The sequence below is a fragment of the Crotalus tigris genome, unplaced genomic scaffold (genome assembly GCF_016545835.1).
Source record: "Crotalus tigris isolate CLP2741 ecotype Arizona unplaced genomic scaffold, ASM1654583v1 scf7180000024437.13266115, whole genome shotgun sequence".
NCBI lineage: Eukaryota > Metazoa > Chordata > Lepidosauria > Squamata > Viperidae > Crotalus > Crotalus tigris.
Window position 1 is genome coordinate 9,550,227 of NW_024100606.1, and position 18,833 is coordinate 9,569,059.

Below are 18,833 nucleotides of genomic sequence, written 5' to 3' on the forward strand. Positions count from 1 at the left end.
AACTATATTATATGCCAATATTGTATAAAGTCATCAAAGAGATTTATTTTTTAATAAAACAGAAAGCGACATTGCAGTATTCTGCTAATCTGAAATTTAGGAGAGGCAGCAAATGTCTACAAATCCCATTCCTGATCTATAAATTATGAGCATTTTTTAACAAAAGGAAATATTCTATGCATTTCAAAAGAAAAAAAGATTTCACACTCCCCCCCTTCCCCCCGTTTTTCCACAATGTTAGTTTTTCTGTTGGGATTCTGTCTGAAAGTAATTGAGAATGTCAATATATTTGAAACAGAAATTGAAGGAATTATGGCTCAAACATATTCAGAATTTACAGGGACTGCAAATACACAGATTTATTCATTCCTAATTATTCTCTAGGGATTAGGAACCATGACTTTTTAGAAATACTATTATACAATGATTACAAACAACTGAATTATAGAGTTGCAATACTTGCTCTTCTAAATTCTTCAGCAAAGTAAGATCTAGAAGAGGAAAAGTTTTGAACACTACTTTAATTAATACAGTAGCAAATCTACTGAAGCTGATTTAAGTTATCAGAATAAGGCTAATTTTTCTTTTAAAATTGATCTGGATTAATCAGTATCTTTACATTTATTTAGCAATTCATCTTAAGAGATAAGCAAATCTACTGAGGCACAAGAGAGAATCAGGAATAATCAGAATAAATCTTGCCTGGCAGCATTCAACTTTTAGCAGAGTCAGCTTTCAGTAAATTATTTCCTGGTTTTTCTTAGTCTTTTATAACTTCTCATTTACTTTTTGTATTATTATTCCAGAAAATAAAATATTTCTCCAGCTTCCCCCCCCCCTAATTGGCTTTTTTTCAATTAGTTCCTAATGGCATTTTCTTAGTATACTTTACTTGCCTTCAGAATTGACTTCATGTCCACTATTGACTTTGATTCCTTCAACACCAGCTTGAAAGTATTTGTTTGAAGAATAATGCTTTCAATCATGTCCTTAAAATAGCTAGGAAAGAAGCCAGATTATTTGGTATTTGATGGCCTTGTTCTATGACAGCTGGGTCTCCATGTACCATCTGAAATCACCCCTTAGATATCCAATTAAACAGTATACACTCCAGTTGGCCTATTTTAAAATTGCAGTATAGCTTCCCAAAGCAATAATATTCCATCTTGAGGAGTTTTGAAACTTCTCTCCTTTTCTTCTGTCCTTCCTTGAAAACTAGATTTAATGGATGAACAGACTTTAAATTTAATGGACAAAATCTGATCAAGCAGAATGTTGTCCAAATTTCAGGCAGCATCAGATTTTACCTGAACAAAGTGGCTGAGGTTGATAGAAGCATCATCCAACACAACCAGAAAGCCCAGTTAGAATCTTTCTCCCTTTACTGGGTTCATGTGACCCATTTCGGTCATTGCTTAGTCCAGGGGTATCAAACTCAATTTCACTGAGGGCCGCATCAGCATTGCGGTTGTCCTCGGGGGGGGGTAGGTGTGGCCAGGGTGGGCATGGTCTACTGGGTGGGCATGGCTGGAGTGGGTGTGGCCTACTGGGTGGGCATGGCCAGCTCTACATAGTTCGCATCAAAGGTGCCTATGGGGGCCTGGGCAGGAGTGGGACAGATCTGAGGGTCTCTGGCAGAAGGGGGTGGGACCAGGGCAAGTGTCAAGGCATGGTCCACTGAAAGAGCCTGCCAAAACCCCTCCCCCAGAGCTGATCAAGCCAGATATGTGAAGTAGGCAAGGGCCATTTGCTGGCCACTTCCAGGCGATGGTGCATTTCTTCATTCCTCACAAAGGGTGACACCTCCCCAGTGTGCACCCAGGGGGCAGGGCCAATGTGGCAGGGGCCGGTCCCTTGCTGTTTCCAGATGGCCTTGTGAAGCTAAAACTGAATGTGTTTCAGCATAGATGGCCACCACAAAATTGTACATTGGCTCCTGGCCGGCCTGGGCCAGGGCCAAGACAGTGGGGGCCATTCCCTCACTGTTTCCAGGATGGCTTCGCGGGCCACCTGAAACCACATTGTGGGCTGCATCTGGCCCCTGGGCCTTGTGTTTGACATGTCTGGCTTAGTCCATCTCCTTAATCACTCCAGCAGTGGAATCTTCATAATAAACACTCCCCCTTTCCTCTACTTTCTTCTTCACATTCTCCTCTTTTTTTGTAGCAATAGGAGGAAGAAAATCTGTCACTGGTGACTCAAATTCCATTAATCATTTAAATGACACTTTTGGCTTTAACAACATCCCTTCCTACCTTAGTACATTAAATTGAGGTTTTACTATAGATAGATTTCTATTTTCTTTTTCCATTCAGTTCTGTTCGATTCTCTGACGGTATCTGGTCAAGTCCTTGCGGTTTTTTTGGCAAGGTTTTTCAGAAGTTGTTTGCCATTGTCTCCTTCCTAGAGCTGAGAGAGTGACTGTCCCAAGGTCACCCAGCTAAATGTGTACCCAAGGCAGAACTAGAACTCACAATCTCCTGGTTTATAATTCGATAGCATAACCACTGCACCAAACTGGCTCTTCAGTATATGTTTCCATACTGCTGCTCGATTTCTTTTCAGAGTGACTTATATATATGAAAAGTCTAAAAATGCAGTCTTCTAAAAGTAACTTAATTATTTTATTTATCAAATTTATTTGCTGTCTGTCTTATCATTCAGGCGACTCTGAGTGGATATAAATAGCAATACAAGTAACAATATAATTCATGTACATTTTGATACATTATACCTTGCATAAGCACAGGAGAGAAATATCAGTTGTTTAGGACAATAGTGAGGAAAATGCATAAGCTGGTATTTAAAGCAAACCCACAGAGAGACAAACACCAGCCAGCCAACCAATCCAAACACAGTCACCCAATAATATCACATGACCACACACTCGACCTTGTGTTTCTCTCGGGGCAATGAAGACATGATCTGGAATTAAGGGGAATAGAGATCTCGCCCTTGTCATGGACAGATCATTTCCTATTGAGGCTGGACTTCAGAGCATCACTCCCCCATCGCAGGGAGATGGAGCCGACTAGGTGGTTCCGCCCCAGGTGCCTAATGGACCCAGATCGGTTCCAGGAGGAGCTTGGGGAAATACCTGACTCCCTTGTCCACAACTCGTCCGGGTCCCTGGTTGCGGCCTGGAATGAGGCGGCGTCCGGGGCCCTGGATCGAATTGCGCCTTTGCGACCTCTCTGTGGTGGTGGTCCCCGGAGGGCGCCTTGGTTTACTGAGGAGCTCCGGGAGATGAAGCGCCACAAGAGACGTCTAGAGCGACGTTGGAGGGCCAGTAACTCTGAATCTGACCGATCACTATTAAGAGCCTATCTTAGGACTTATTTAGTGGCGATAAGGGCAGCAAAGCGTGTTCACTTTTCCGCACTTATTGCGTCCGCAGAATCTCGCCCGGCCGCCTTGTTTAGGGTGACCCGCTCCCTTCTTAAAGTGGAGGAGGCGGAGGAACCCTTGCAGGGGAGAGCTGAGGAGTTTGTTCAGTTTCTCTTGGACAAAATCGCTCAGATTCAGAGAGACCTGGACTCCGACTGGGCAGTGCCAGCCGAGTTGCCGGGGGCTGGTCTTAGTCATGTTATCTGGAGCGAGTTTGAGCCTGTGACCCCTGATGAAGTGGACAAGGCCGTGAGGGCAATGAATGCCGCCACCTGTTTATTTGCCCCTCCTTGGTTTCTGCCAGTAGGGAGGTGACACGAGGCTGGCTCCAGGCAATAATCAATGCCTCCTTGATGGAGGGGTCTTTCCCGCAACCTTTAAAGGAAGCGGTGGTGAGGCCCCTCCTCAAGAAGCCTTCCCTGGACCCAGCTGTTTTGAAGAACTTTCGTCCCATCTCCAACCTCCCCTTTGTCGGGAAGGTTGTAGAGAAGGTGGTGGCGTCTCAACTCTTGCGATCCTTGGATGAAACCAATTATCTGGACCCTTTTCAATCTGGTTTCAGGTCCAGCTACAGCACTGAGACTGCTTTGGTTGCACTGACCGATGACCTCTGGCGAGCCTGGGATAGGGGTTATTCCTCTATCCTGGTGCTTCTTGACCTCTCAGCGGCTTTCGATACCATCGACCATGGTATCCTTCTGCGTCGTCTCGGAGAGGTGGGGGTGGGCGGCACCGTATTGCGGTGGTTCTCCTCCTACCTCTCTGACAGGTCGCAGTCGGTGTTGGCGGGCGGACAGAGATCGACCCCTAGGCGCCTCGATTATGGGGTGCCTCAGGGCTCGGTCCTGTCCCCCCTCCTTTTTAACATCTACATGAAACCGCTGGGTGAGATCATTCGGCGACACGGGGTGAGGTATCATCAGTACGCGGATGATATCCAATTGTATATCTCCACCCCGTGTCCTTTCAGTGAAGCAGTCGACGTGATGTGCCAGTGCCTGGAAGATGTGAGGGTCTGGATGGGGGTGAACAGGCTTAGACTCAACCCTGACAAGACCGAGTGGCTCTGGGTCTTGCCTCCCAAAGGCCAACTGGATGGTCCATCTTTAGTCCTGGGGGGGGGCAAATTTACCTCCCTCAGTGCAGGCACGCAACTTGGGTGTCCTCCTGGACTCACAGCTAAATTTGGAACAACATCTATCGGCTGTGGCCAGGGGGACCTTTGCACAGGTTCGCCTAGTGCACCAGTTGCGGCCTTATTTGGACCGGGAGGCTTTACTCACAGTCACTCATGCCCTTGTCACCTCAAGACTGGATTACTGTAACGCGCTCTACATGGGGCTACCCTTGAAGGGCGTTCGGAGGCTGCAGTTGGTTCAGAACGCAGCCACGAGAGCGATTGTGGGCGCACCAAGGTACACCCACGTGTCACCTATCCTCCGCGAGCTGCATTGGCTTCCTGTGGGTCTCCAGACGCAATTCAAGGTGTTGGTTATCACCTTCAAAGCCCTTCATGGCATAGGGCCAGGTTACTTACAGGACCGCATTCTGCCACACAGCTCCCAGAGACCGGTGAGGTCCCATAGATTGGGCCTCCTTCAGGTCCCGTCGGCCAGACAATGTCGGCTGGCGGGCCCTCGGGGAAGGGCCTTTTCTGTGGTGGCTCCGACCTGGTGGAATCAACTTCCCCCCGAGGTTCGAACTACTCCCACCCTGCCGGCCTTTAAGAAAGCCGTTAAAACTCTCCTGTTCCAGCAGGCCTGGGGCTGATGTCCCCGGGGGGCTGGGATATGATTGGACCCGCGGTATGACTGGATTATTTTATTGTTTTATGACTGTTTTTAACTTTGTACACCGCCCTGAGTCCTTTGGGATTGGGCAGCATATAAATATTTGTAAATAAAATAAATAAATAAATGAAAAATTGGGAGACAAACTGTTGTTTTAATGGGAATTTCTAGATATTATTGTAATATAACCAGATTTGTCTGTTTGCTTGTTAGAGTTACATCCCACCTTTTCATCATGAGTAAAAGGTACACAGTTCCCTTCCCCTTTTCTTTTTTTCTCACCACTGCAACCCTGAAAGAAAATTTCTGGTTCAAAGTCATAGGGCTTGCATAAGTGTACTCATAAGAACAGTATATACAAGAAAGAGATGCAGTTCTGTAGTGCTGTAAAATCTATTTACATCTGCTTGTGGCTCTACTTGTCTTAGGTTCATTCCATTCTCAACTACAATCCTCACTTGTAGAGAAGGGGATGATCAGCCCTGGGGCTTCCCAGCTTTGAGATTTTAACTATTATGGATCAATTTTTTTTTTTAAAAAAAGGCTAGGTAAATATGGGATCTAAAATGTTATACCTGAACAACAAACATTCTACTGTCTATTAATTAGTGTGTTGAATGAACGAGAATCAGAAACTGAATTGCTATTTCTTATAACTGAAGAAAAAGTTGACAGTGGTGTTAGAACTAAAAACATTTCTTTCTCCCATTGGTATTTGAAGAACTTATTATTAAAGTAGCAATGAATCAGACCTTCAGTTACAATCTGCTTTGCCTGCATGAAATAAATCAAATAAGTATGTGAATTCATTCATTCATTCATTCATTCATTCATTCATTCATTCAATCAATCAAAATGCAGAATTTATTCTAGTAACCTCAACAACCAAAAAAATATAAGAAAACATTCTAGCTGTTCCATAGAAGGAGAGATTTATTTAGCAAACCAAGACAATGCCAAACCATAAAGTACAATAATTGCTTGTGTAACTTGCTAAAACTACTCCCAATGTACCAAATGCTACAGTATCATTTTGGGTGAATAGTATAGTTGAGACTGGATAAGGCTGTGTGAAGAAAATGGATATAGATTATTCATTGCAAGTAATCACAACAGAGAGACTAAAGTTTGTGGACACAGGGAGGGAGAGATTGAGAGAAAAGGAAAACAAGCAAGCAATAAACAGACAAAAAGAAAGAAATCCTATTTTATCTGTATCAGGAAATCAAGATGCAAGTTTCCAATTACTGAAGAGAAAGCAGGCCATCTTCATACATATTAGTCAGCTGTCCATCAAATTTCCTATTGCCAGAGAGTGCAGGTGAGTGTTCAGCAGATTAACATTTGAAGCCTGGGTTCTGATAATTTATTCTTGAAAAATGAATGTGAAATTCAGGTGTTGTAACTCCACTACAAAACACTTATTGGAAACATTTTGCTATGTATTGGTTCAAAATAGTATACCAGTAAGTGCAGGTGTAGTATGTAATATACAGGTAGTCCTTGACACATGACCACAGTTGACATTGGAGTTGTAGTCAGAAAGGAACATGGTCATTAAGCAGGTCATCACATGATTGGACTCAATTTTATGACTAATTTTATTGCAGTTATTGAATGAATCACCATGGTTATTAACAAATCACATGGTCATTTAGTGATTCACAGTGAAGCAAATCTGACCTTCTCAATTGACCTTGCTTGTGCAAAGCTGTCTTGGAAGGTCACAAATCATGATCATATGAGGGCAAATCACTGCAACCATCATAAATGCAAGCCAGTTGTCAAGTATCAGAACTGCAATCCTGTGACTGAAACATCATTGAATGAATGGTCATAAATTACGTTTCACATACATACATACATACATACATACATACATACATACATACTCTACATAATTCTGACCTCAGGGTAAGTTTTTATACAAGCAACTAATCAAATTGAACTGCACAGAATTTTGTTTCACCGTAAGCATCTATAACAAGTCACCATGATGCCCAACTTATTATACTTGTAGCCTGCTTCATCTAAAGTACATGGCTGAATTTCTTGATGAATCAACTTTCCCCATTTCTATCCAATCCTTCTTTAACACAACCAAAAGATGAATGAAGAAGTAAGAGAATCAACCTGTTCTTGACTTGATATCAACCCAGACATGAGTTAACCATGAAGCAAAACAAACACAGGTTTAGGGAACCAAGAGAAGTGGGTCACCAGAGGTTTTTCTCCTACCTATGGTATTTTTGACTCTTTCATTGCTTTTAGTTGCCAGCACTTATTAAGTCTTAAAGTTTTGTCAGTTAAGCAATGGAAGGGTCAAGGACCCCTGTTGTTGGCTGTATGATCATAATCTGATCTGGCACTAACCCATAGAAAAGACTGGATCATTTTGAATAATAAAAGTATTAAATGTTATTAGATCAAACTAATTTCATGTAAACATTTGAAAATTACACAATGATGAAATTGAACATTCAAAACAATTATTTCCAGATCTGCCAAACAGCTCTCCAATATCATGTTTGTGGGGTCAATTTCTAGGATTAAATATAGAACTGCTTCACTTTTGAATTACTATCAGACTCACAGGATGGTTGATCTGACATTATGCAATTCTATAATCTTATAGAATTGGTGCTCCATTGGTGCTTTCCTTTGAATAGACATGTATGGTGATATGCTGTTAAAGCATTCAAGTCTTACACAGTGCAGAAAGATAATTCTTTTCAAAAAGCATGATGAAATGAATTTCTTTTCTAAGTACTGCATAGCAATATTTGCAGCAATAAATCAAAACAGCTATTTTTTTAGGACCTCTTCTACTGAAACAGATAATACTTTAAAAGGCTTAATGTTGGCTTTGTTCCTGAGCCACATAATAATTATTACTAAACAGATCGATTTAAGAAGTAAATTACCATAAGAGTATAAGGCATTTGATACTGTTTACAATAAATGTTTAAGATTTTTATCAAGGATGTGTAGAATTGCTGAAGTTAGCTGCTTGTTTGCAGCTTCTTATGATCCCTCTCTTGATTTAAATTAGATCTATTTACAGGTGAAGAACTCTTCCATTTGTCTCTAAAATTGCCTTTTCTTCAATATGCCAAGGTATTTGGCTAGATAGTCCATCAACACAGAGGCCTGCTATTAATAAAAACCATGCATAATTGAAGTCAGTTGAGAGAAAGTGCATGTAATTTTCCCCACATTTTGTTATCTCTGCTCTCAAACCTAGTTCAGTCATAGGATCCTTGTTACTAGTAGTAGTGTATCTCAACAATTTTGCCTAATAGACTTTTCTATAGAAGGAAAAATAATTTGTGCATCATTCATCATAACACAAGTATCAAAGTATTCAAAAGACTATTTTTTGAAATAATACTGCCATTTAATAGAAATTAATTAGCTCTCATACAATGCAAAAATTAAAGTACAGATCAAAGGAAAGAGGATAGTTATTAAGTGCAGATAAAGCACAATACATTGCTATATAGATGAATAAGATGTTTTTCTGAAATCAAATGTGGGTGTGCCTTAGCAGGAATTGGATGAGAATTGGGTAGTTGTGCTTGTAAGGTGGTGTTCAAAGGATTTCTGGTATCTTCAAGGCAAAGTTATACATGTTACAATATCATCTAATCTCCATTTGCTTCCATGTTCCTCCTGAAGAGGGCAGTAAAGGGTACAATTATACAGATTCATAACCTTTCCACTAGATCAGGATAAATATTACCAGATTAGCTCAAGGTGCTCCAGAGGTCCACGGCACAGAGGAAGAGGATGCATCCATTACTGTGCATCCAATTCTCAGTTTTCTTCTAAACCAAAAGAATGGATATTGCATTCAGCTTCTGAAATCTACTTCAACAATTCTTTTTTCCTTCTCTGTGGAAATATTTCATACATGGTTACAAAGTTGGTGGTTTAAAAAAGGCTGATGCTGATAATGTATATGGTTATTTATCTGAATAAAAAACCTGAAAGACAATGCTATCAATAACCCTTTAGGGAATGCTTTTAAAAACCACGTGGGACATCTGGTTGTCCCATAATAGCTTTATGAAATAAATCATGTTCTTTATTGTTTGCTAAGGAATCTTTCCATATGGAATACTTTCTTTTTGATGATTACTCCATAATTTCTTTTCCCGCATATGTTATCATTACATCTGGCAGCAGCCTGTTTATCATAATGTGTTGAATATTCAGTGTTGATTAGATCATACTTGTGGCATTAAAAAGATTGAGATTTCAGCAGAGCTGACCAAAAATATTTTATTAAATTTAGCCTAGACAATTTAGATTTTTCTAAGTTATATCCATTTTTATAACCAAAAAAGAGTGAAAAACATAGCAAAGAACATAGCATTGTGTCACATACAAAATTTATCTATTTATACAGGCAGCTTATACCGTGGCCCTCAACTTACAACAGTTCATTTAGTAACCATTCAAAGTTACAACAGCACTGAAAAAAGTGACTCATCACCATTTTTCACACTTATGACCATTGCAGCATCCCCATGGTCATGTGATCAAAATCAGACACTTGGCAACTGACTCATATTTATGATGGTTGCAGTGTCTTGAGGCAACGTGATCACTTTTTTGTGACAAGCAAAGTCAATGGGAAAACCAGATATGCTAAACAACTGTGTTACTAACTTAACAACTGTGGTAGTAAAATGGAGCAACATTCATTTAACAAATGTCTGATTAAACAACATAAATTTTGGGCTTAATTGAGGTCATAAGTTTGAGCTAAAGTAGCATATGACTTCTGATTCACAGAAATAAACATTTATTTTAATATATACCCAAAGAATGTTAGCTTTCTATCTGTTTCAGTGTTGTGAATACTAGCTTTATTTTAAATAAAACAAATAAACTGAAACAAACAAGGACCACATAAATAACTAAACTGAGCTGTCTATGAAACCTTGTTTATCATCAAGTGTTTCTTTAGAAACTTGAGAAAACATATTGTTTATATACCAAACATGAGCAAAACAGAGACTTTTCAGTCCAGTAAAATATCTCAGCTGTGGTTTTGTGATTAATAAAAAAGTGTCTATAGAGCAAAGGCATTGATTGTCTCATTATTATTTGTAATGAGGCACTAGTTCCTCTTCACCGTTCATAGATTAATTACAGATATATTATGATGGAGAAGGAGAATTAAATTTGCTATTAAAGACAAAAGCTTTGCTCCTGATACTTTGCTAAATTCCAGTCTAGTACAATAAAAGGGTGACTTCCTTAGATTGCTAGAAAATTTAATTGTAGATAGTTACTCTCCATTATACTTTTAAAATTGTTGCACAAATTCCCTAAGCTCAACTTTCTTGCCTGTAACTTATTGGCTAGGTTCATACAACACACCAATTTAGTTATCTATAATGCAACATACAAAGTCAACATTAAGAAAGATTGGAAATTTCATTTATCAATGGCTAGAAACATGAGTTAGAGAGAAAGGAATGTGAAATGTAACTTTGAATATATATTAGTAAGAAGAAGACTATCAAGCGATTAATTAACATTGTTTATGATAATTAACTATGATTTATTATTTCTTGATAAACACAAACAGGCATTGTGCTGTTTGCTAAATATTGAGAATGTTATTTGGAAAAAATCCTAACCCCAACCTCAATCCTAATCCTAACCCTAACCCAAATCCCAATGTAGGGTTAGGGTTAGGGTTAGGAATGAGGTGATCCCACCTCATTCCTAACCCTACAAAAAGTAATAAAATTTATACAAAAAAAAAAGAAAGAAAGAAAGATTGGAAACCTCACTGAAAATAAAGTCCTCTTCCTCAAATGCATTATAATTTTTTGTATTCTCTTCAAAAACCACAACTTTTCTCTCTTATGATTTGTTTTTAAATGTTATTTGTTCATTCATAAATAAATAAACAATCTTAAAGTTCAACACTACTCACAATGAAAAAATGATTGATGAAGATGATGGAATTTGTAAAGATGGCTAAATTAACTTCTTTATTAAAAAAAGGAAATAACTACATTTATGACTGACTGGAAACTTTTTATAAACTTTTTTGTATGAGACAGAAAAATAAGTTCCTATGATTTGTGGTTTCAATGATTAGATTTCATGATTTTCAAAGGAAAAAAGTAAGCCATTTTATAATCAAAGAGTAAAAGATAATTTTGATCATACTTGTATTTGCTGCAAAGAAAACTGAAAACTTACATTTCTTCTTATCCTTTCTTTCTGCATTTTTTCTCTTTTTGTTCTCCTTATTTTCCTTTAGGTTTTGTTAGTTTTTATATTCTCTTTAACATTTGTAATAAAATGTATATAAAAATCCATAAATAAATAAATAACCTTACAGCTCCATGAGAATAAATGTTCCTAAGAAAAGGAAATAATTCCATCCAGTTCTAATTTGAAACATGATCAAAACATATCACAAGCAGAAACAGTTACAAATGCTTATTTCTGACTTAAAACAACCCAAAACACTGATGCACTTCCATAGTGAGGTCATGTAAAGACTAAGCCAGTTATATTGTAATGTAATGTTGCATTTGTTCATAGGCAGCTACTTTCAGATTCAACACTTCTCTTAAACTAGCCATCTGTTCTATTTCATAAATTTCTTCTCTTGAGCAATCCCATATACATGTACACACAGAGAGAGGAACATCAAATCTAGGTACAGTACAGTTATGTCTGGAAACCTTCTTTGAATAAACATGAGATGGATTGGATTGAACATGAAACAGTTGATTAATGAAGCAATAAAAGACAATCTATTCTTTCCCCATTTTGTGACCTTGGTGTTGAAATAGAACAACAAATTTAAGAATGTAGATTTAGATTCATTTTGTATTCACAGTTCTTCTTTAAAATAGCAATATTCTTGAGTATATAAAAAACCCACTCACAGAAAAAGGGAAGTAAAAGTGTGCGTGTGTGGGGGGGGGAGGCTTGAAGATGAAGCATATTTAGCACCATTCTTTCCTGAATAAGACCTCATGGGCTTATTTCTTGACAACAACATGGAAGTTATACAATATATACCACAGGTATACAAATGAACACAAATGGAATTTTGGGTATAGGGGTATACTTTGGGTATACTAAACACAAGGAGACCATAAGGATACCATAGAACAGAGTTTCCCCATGGGACTCAATGCTGGAAGATAAAGAGATCAGTCATCAAACCCACAACCAGGATAGAGCCTTTTAAAAGACATGAAGATTGCCAACCTCAGTTTCTAGTAGCCCTGGTGGCATACTGGTTAGACTGCAGTATTGTGGCTATTTCTGCTGACTGACTGCAGTTCAATCCTGATAGCTCAAGATTGATTCAGCCTTCTATTCTAACATCAGTAAAATGAAGACTCAGATTGTTGGGGGCAATAGGTTGACACTCAGAGAGTGTGGTAAAAGCACTATGGAGGTGTATATACAGTAAGTCTAAGCACTATTGATTTTTTTTTATTGAAAATTTTTTAAAAGTTTTACAAATAAACAACCAAAAACAAATCAACCCTCACCCAATCCCTCCCAAACCCACCCCTCCCTCCCCCTCCCCGAATTTCCCAGAACTGAATATAGGCTTATTTAAAATTTTAAAAAACCTAAACAAATTTTTACAACTTATAAAATAATTAATAATAAGATATATGTGACATAGGCATTAAAAAAAAAATACTTAAAAAAGAAAGAAAAAAGAGAGGAAAGAGAGAGAGAAAGAAAAAGAAAGAAAGATAAAAAAATAAAAGAAAAAAAGAAGGGAGAAAACAAAAGACGGGAAAACAAAAAAAAAACAATCTATACAAGTTATGAAAAAGCTAAATGATATTTTTCCATATCCAAATTATATTGTATAAAATTTATCTATTTTTCCCATACAACAAAAAATTTCTCTTGAGATTGCTCCTTTAAGAAAGCTGAAATCTTTGCCATTTCCGCCAAGTAAGAAACTTTATAAAACCACTCTTGTAAAGTAGGCAAAGATTCCTTCTTCCAATATTGTCCTACTAACAGCCTTGCGGCTGTAATCAAATTTAACATCAATATAACTTCCTTAGCATCACAATCAGTAACAATACCTAATAAAAATAATTACGGGGTAAATTTTACCCTCCTTCTAAAGATTCTTTGAATATTCCACCATATCTTAATCCAAAAAGCTTTTATATTTTTACACGACCACCAAATATGATAATAAGTAGCGTCCAAACAACCACATCTCCAACATTTAGGCTGTAGATCAGGGTACATAGTAGACATTTTTTGTGGGTCGAGGTGCCATCTATAAAACATTTTATAAAAATTCTCTCTTAAGTTCTGCGCTTGTGTAAATTTAACATTCCTCACCCAGATAAGTTCCCAAGTATCCAATGGGATTGGTTCACCAATATTTTGTGCCCATTTAATCATACAATCTTTGATTAATTCAGATTCTGAATCCATTTCCACTAAAACCCCATAAACCCTCTTAATATGAGTTGGTCTTTGATCCCTTACTTGTTTAAAAAGATTTTCATCTTCTCTAAGCCAACCTATATTACGATCCGTCTTCCATCTATCCACTATTTGTCTATATTGAAACCATGAGTAAGTAATGTTTTCATGTACTAAATCTTCCAAAGATTTTAACTGCCAATTTTGACCATCCCATCTAAGTAGTTGTATATAGGAAACCGTATCCATCTTAACTCCTCTCTTTATCCCCTCTATCGCATGCCAAGGTATAGCCCATAATGGTATTTTAAAATCACTTTTATAATATTTCCTCCACACCCTAAGCAAAGAAATCCTTATAATATGAGATTTAAAAACCCGATCCACTTTTTCATTAAAAATTAAATAGGCATTGTTATGTCCCGAGCCTTTGCAAACGGCTCGGGCGTTTGCAGGCAGTCCCGGGCAGGTGCAAAGCTGCCCGGGACCAGACAGGCTGTCGCCAGCGCCGTGCGCATGCGCGGGTGCTGGCGCGGGAAAAGTAACCCATTTACCCGGGAGTTGCCTATATAAGAGGCTGCGAGGCGTTTGGGCTGAGCTGAAGCCATCTTCCTGTAAGCTGAACGCTGAATAAAAGAACCTGAGAACTCCAGCTGCTTCTCGTGTCTGTTTTCCCGCCAAGGACGTAACACTGGCGACGAAGGTGGGATGCCTTGCACTACCTGGAAAGGAAAAAGTGTAAGCTTACCCAAGGAGTCCTGAGCGGCGGAAGAGGAACGGCGTCGACTCGGCAGCTGCCCGCCAATCCGGTGCGCATTCGGGGGTAGGCTGGCTGATAGACCCGTCTCCTGAAGATCCGAAGATGGCGAAAATCGGAAGGCTTTCGGAATTCGACGTCTCACATCCAGAGCGGTGGGAGTCCTACGTATCCAGAATGGAGAACTACTTCAAGGCAAATCAAGTGAGGGAAGATAGCTTGAAGGCGGCCACCCTGCTTTGCGTTTGCGGCCAAGACGCCTTCGAAATCGCAGAAAATCTTGTAGCACCTGTTCCAGTAGAGTCTGTAAGCTACGCAGACCTGAAGAAGCTGCTGAAAGAGCACTTCCACCCCAAGGTGTCCGTTATCTCATGGCGCCACACCTTCGAGCAGAGGGATCAACGGTCCGGTGAAACAGCCAAGGAATACATCGCCGCGCTACGGAAGGCCGCCAAGCCCTGCGAGTTCAAGGACCTCGAGGAACGACTGAGGGACCGATTCGTGTGCGGGCTAAGGCATCGAGAGCTACAACAGAGACTTTTTGCCAAGGAAGAATTATCCTTCCAAGACGCCTTAAGGGAAGTCACCGCAGAAGAAGCAGCAGGCGGCGCCATCAAAAACATGCGGCCGATCAGAAACAGTGCAGAGGGTGCGTCCGTGCACCAGGAAGACGTCCGACGAAACTCCGAGGAGGATCCGGACGAGGAAGTCGACCGTCTACACCCCGCGAAGGAAGAGAACCAGAAGGGAAGCTCTTCGGCTCTGCTCAAGTGCATCGGCTGTGGAGGTCGCCACAGGAGAACCGACTGCAAGTTCCGCTCCGCTACCTGCCGGGCATGCGGCAAACAAGGGCATATTGCAGCTGTGTGTCTGAGCCGACGAAAGGCACAACCCCAAGAAGAACGCCTGAAAGGTACCAGATTCCCCAGCCAGAATAGGGTAGGGTTTTGCGCTTCGCGAAGAAGCATCTGTAGAACAGGCACACACAAGCCCATGAAGAAAAAGCTGTCACTCAACGTGAAGCTACAAGGGGTTCCATTATCTATGGAACTAGACACAGGGTCTGCCCTGTCCATCATTTCATTGCATACATTTAGGAAGATTTGTTCCAGTAGTGGGTCTAAGGCCAAGTTAAGGCCTTCTGATATTGTATTAACAGATTTTCAGAACTCAAGAGTGTGTGTTAAGGGGGAGGCCACCCTTAACGTGCAATACAAGAGTTTTGAAGGTCCACTAGACTTGTTAGTAGTAGGGGGTGAAAGAACGAGTCTCATAGGACTCGATTGGTTTGAGGCCCTGGGGATACACGTCACAGGACTCAACAGCTTACAAACACTCGACCTACAGGAAGTCTGCAAGGAATTTGCAGATGTTTTCAGCCCCCAGCTGGGCACATTCAAAGGACCACCTGTGTCCTTAAAGCTAGACCCCACTGTCACTCCCATTAGGATTAAAGCAAGAAGGGTCCCTTTTGCTTTAAAAAGTAAGATTGACACTGAATTAGACAAACTAATCCAACAAGGAATCCTAGAACCTGTTGATTCCAGCCCATGGGAGACCCCCATTGTCACGCCTCTAAAGGCAAATGGGGACATTCGCATTTGTGCTGATTACAAATGCACACTCAATAAGGCATTGCAGCAACATGCCTATCCTGTTCCTGTGGTCAGTCACATCCTGGCCTCTCTCAAGGGGGGGCGTGTTTTTGCAAAGCTTGACCTAGCTCAAGCATATCAACAGCTGCCTGTTGATAATGATGCTGCCATAGCTCAGACTATTGTGACCCACAGGGGAGCCTTTAAGGTAAAAAGGCTGCAGTTTGGAGTGAATGTCGCTCCTGGGATTTTCCAAAGCGTAATGGAAAACACACTACGAGGTATACCAGGGGTCTGCCCCTACTTTGACGATGTCTTGATTGCAGGAGACTCCACACACATTCTAGCTGAAAGACTTAGGGCTGTCCTGTTAAGATTCAGGGAATCAGGCCTCAAGCTCAGAAAAGACAAATGCAAGATCGGGGTGCCTTCTACTGAATTTCTGGGATTCAAAATTGATGCTGCTGGGATTCATCCTGCTGAATCCAAACTAACTGCTATTTTACAAGCACCCAGGCCAAAGTCTAAGGCCGAACTTCAGGCCTTCCTAGGCCTCCTGAATTTCTACAATTCTTTTCTTCCACATAAAGCTAGTGTAGCTGAGCCTCTTCACAGGCTACTAGACAAACAAGCTGTGTGGCTGTGGTCACAAGCACATGAGGCTTGCTTTAAAGAAGTCAAGGCCTTGCTCACTTCTAACAGTGTTCTTGCACATTTCAACGAGTCTCTTCCTGTGTGCATCGCTTGTGATGCATCCCCCTACGGGGTTGGAGCTGTCCTGAGTCACCTCAGGTCTGATGGAACTCAGGTTCCTATTGCATACTACTCCAGAACACTTGTCTTCTGCCGAGCGCAACTACGCTCAGATAGACAGGGAGGCTCTGGCTGTTGTTGCTGGAATTAAAAAATTCCACGATTTTCTATATGGCAGGCATTTCACGGTCTTCACTGACCATAAGCCTCTGCTGGGACTGTTTACCACACGTAAGCAGACTCCCCACATCATTTCCCCTAGAATGCTTAGGTGGTCTATTTTCTTGTCTGCATATGATTTTTCATTACTCCACAAGCCTGGGAAAGAAATGGGCCATGCTGATGGCCTCAGTAGGTTGCCTCTGCCAGTAGTAGAAGCTGACCCCGCGCCAGCTGTCAACATTCTATCAATCCAAGCCTTGCCCGAGCTCCCTCTTAGTGCCAGGGATGTTACCGCTGAAACGGGTACAGATCACACACTTTCACGTGTCCGCTCCTGGGTCCTGTCCGGGTGGCCTGAGCACTGCCCTAGTCCTGAGTTTCAGAGTTTCTGGTCCAAAAGAAACGAACTGTCCCTTTCTCAGGGTTGTCTGCTTTGGGGAAACAGAGTTGTCATTCCCACCTCAATGAGGACTAGGGTCTTAGAATCCCTCCACGAGGGTCATCCTGGCATTGTTCGTATGAAGGCTCTTGCACGAAGCCACTTGTGGTGGCCTGGTTTAGATAAAGATATTGAGGCTAAGGTGCACGCATGCCACCTGTGCCAACGATCTCGCCCAGAGATGCCCCAAGCTCCTGTGCATAGATGGGAGGAAACACAGTCCCCATGGTCTAGGGTGCACATTGACTACGCTGGGCCCTTTCAGGGCCAGTTCTTCTTGGTCCTTGTTGACAGCCATTCAAAATGGCTTGAGGTTGTGCCTGTCTCATCCACCACCACTGCAAAGACTATTCAGGTACTGAGGGGGATTTTTGCTGCACACGGGCTGCCAGATGTCATTGTGTCCGACAACGGCCCTCAATTCACCTCCTCCGAATTCCAAGCTTTCTTACAGGCAAACCTGATTCGTCATGCCACGTCTGCGCCTTTTCACCCGTCCACCAACGGTATGGCTGAACGCATGGTGCGCATCGCAAAGGACGCCTTGAAGAGACTCACCTACGGGGACTGGCATCACAGGTTGGCTGACTTTCTCCTTTCTTATCGCACCACACCGTCCACTTCTACAGGGAGAAGTCCAGCTGAACTTCGTTGGGGGCGCCAACTTACTACTAGACTTGACCGGTTGCATCCGGACAGACTGCCTTCATCTACCTCACATCCTAGGGCACCTAGACAACTACTTGTGGGTGCCCCGGTTTGGGCTCGCAATTACGGGCCTGGTCATACATGGGTCCCCGCTTCTGTGTCCAGGATCACAGGTCCTCTCTCCTACGAGGTTGCCCTGGACAACGGTCGTGTCCTGCGTCGGCACATCGACCAACTCCGCTCTAGGCGGGACTTTTCTGCTGAAACTCCTGGGTCTTTTCCAGGGGGGGAGGGGGACCCTTTGGAGCAAAGGGAAGGGCAAGAGTTACTGCCCATCTCCACTGAGGGAGCCACAGACGGCCCGTCCCAAGATTCTGCAATTGCTCCGAAAAGGAAGTCATGGAGCTTACCCACACAACAGGCATCCACGCCTACTCCAGCCAGGGAGTCACCCCGGGGGCATACTCACTTTCCACACACATCACACAGCACTCCAGTCACGGAGGATACCCGGGGGCATCCCAACAAATCATTCCCCGCAAGAGAGCTGGCACACAATCCCCAAAGTTGGCCTGACCTTACCCCAAATCCTACAGAGGGTCAAACATACACAGAGCTAGTCGAGGAACCAAGTCCCGACTACAACACCCCTAGCACAAATCAGGGGACACCTGAGTTTTGGGAGAGTACAGAAACCCACATGAGCCCAAACACAGAATGGGGTTCAGGGAATGGACAGCCTCCTGACAGGTCTTGGACTGACCTAGGAGGTCCTACAGAGACGCCCAGCAGCGGCTATCACTTCAAGGGGCCTGAGGGTCTACAGCTAGGCAGGTCAACCAGGT

At 41.8% G+C, this 18,833-nt stretch overlaps 1 protein-coding gene across 1 annotated transcript; it reads left to right on the forward strand.

The window, feature by feature from the left end:
- Window positions 1–14,526: 14,526 nt before the first annotated feature.
- On the forward strand, window positions 14,527–18,223 carry LOC120302702 (uncharacterized protein K02A2.6-like; the record flags this gene model as incomplete). The annotated part of the gene is made up of 3 exons (XM_039331528.1): window positions 14,527–14,952; window positions 17,330–17,817; window positions 17,920–18,223. Coding segments are annotated over 3 exons (1,218 nt in total), but the record flags the coding sequence as incomplete, so codon positions are not given.
- Window positions 18,224–18,833: the final 610 nt, after the last annotated feature.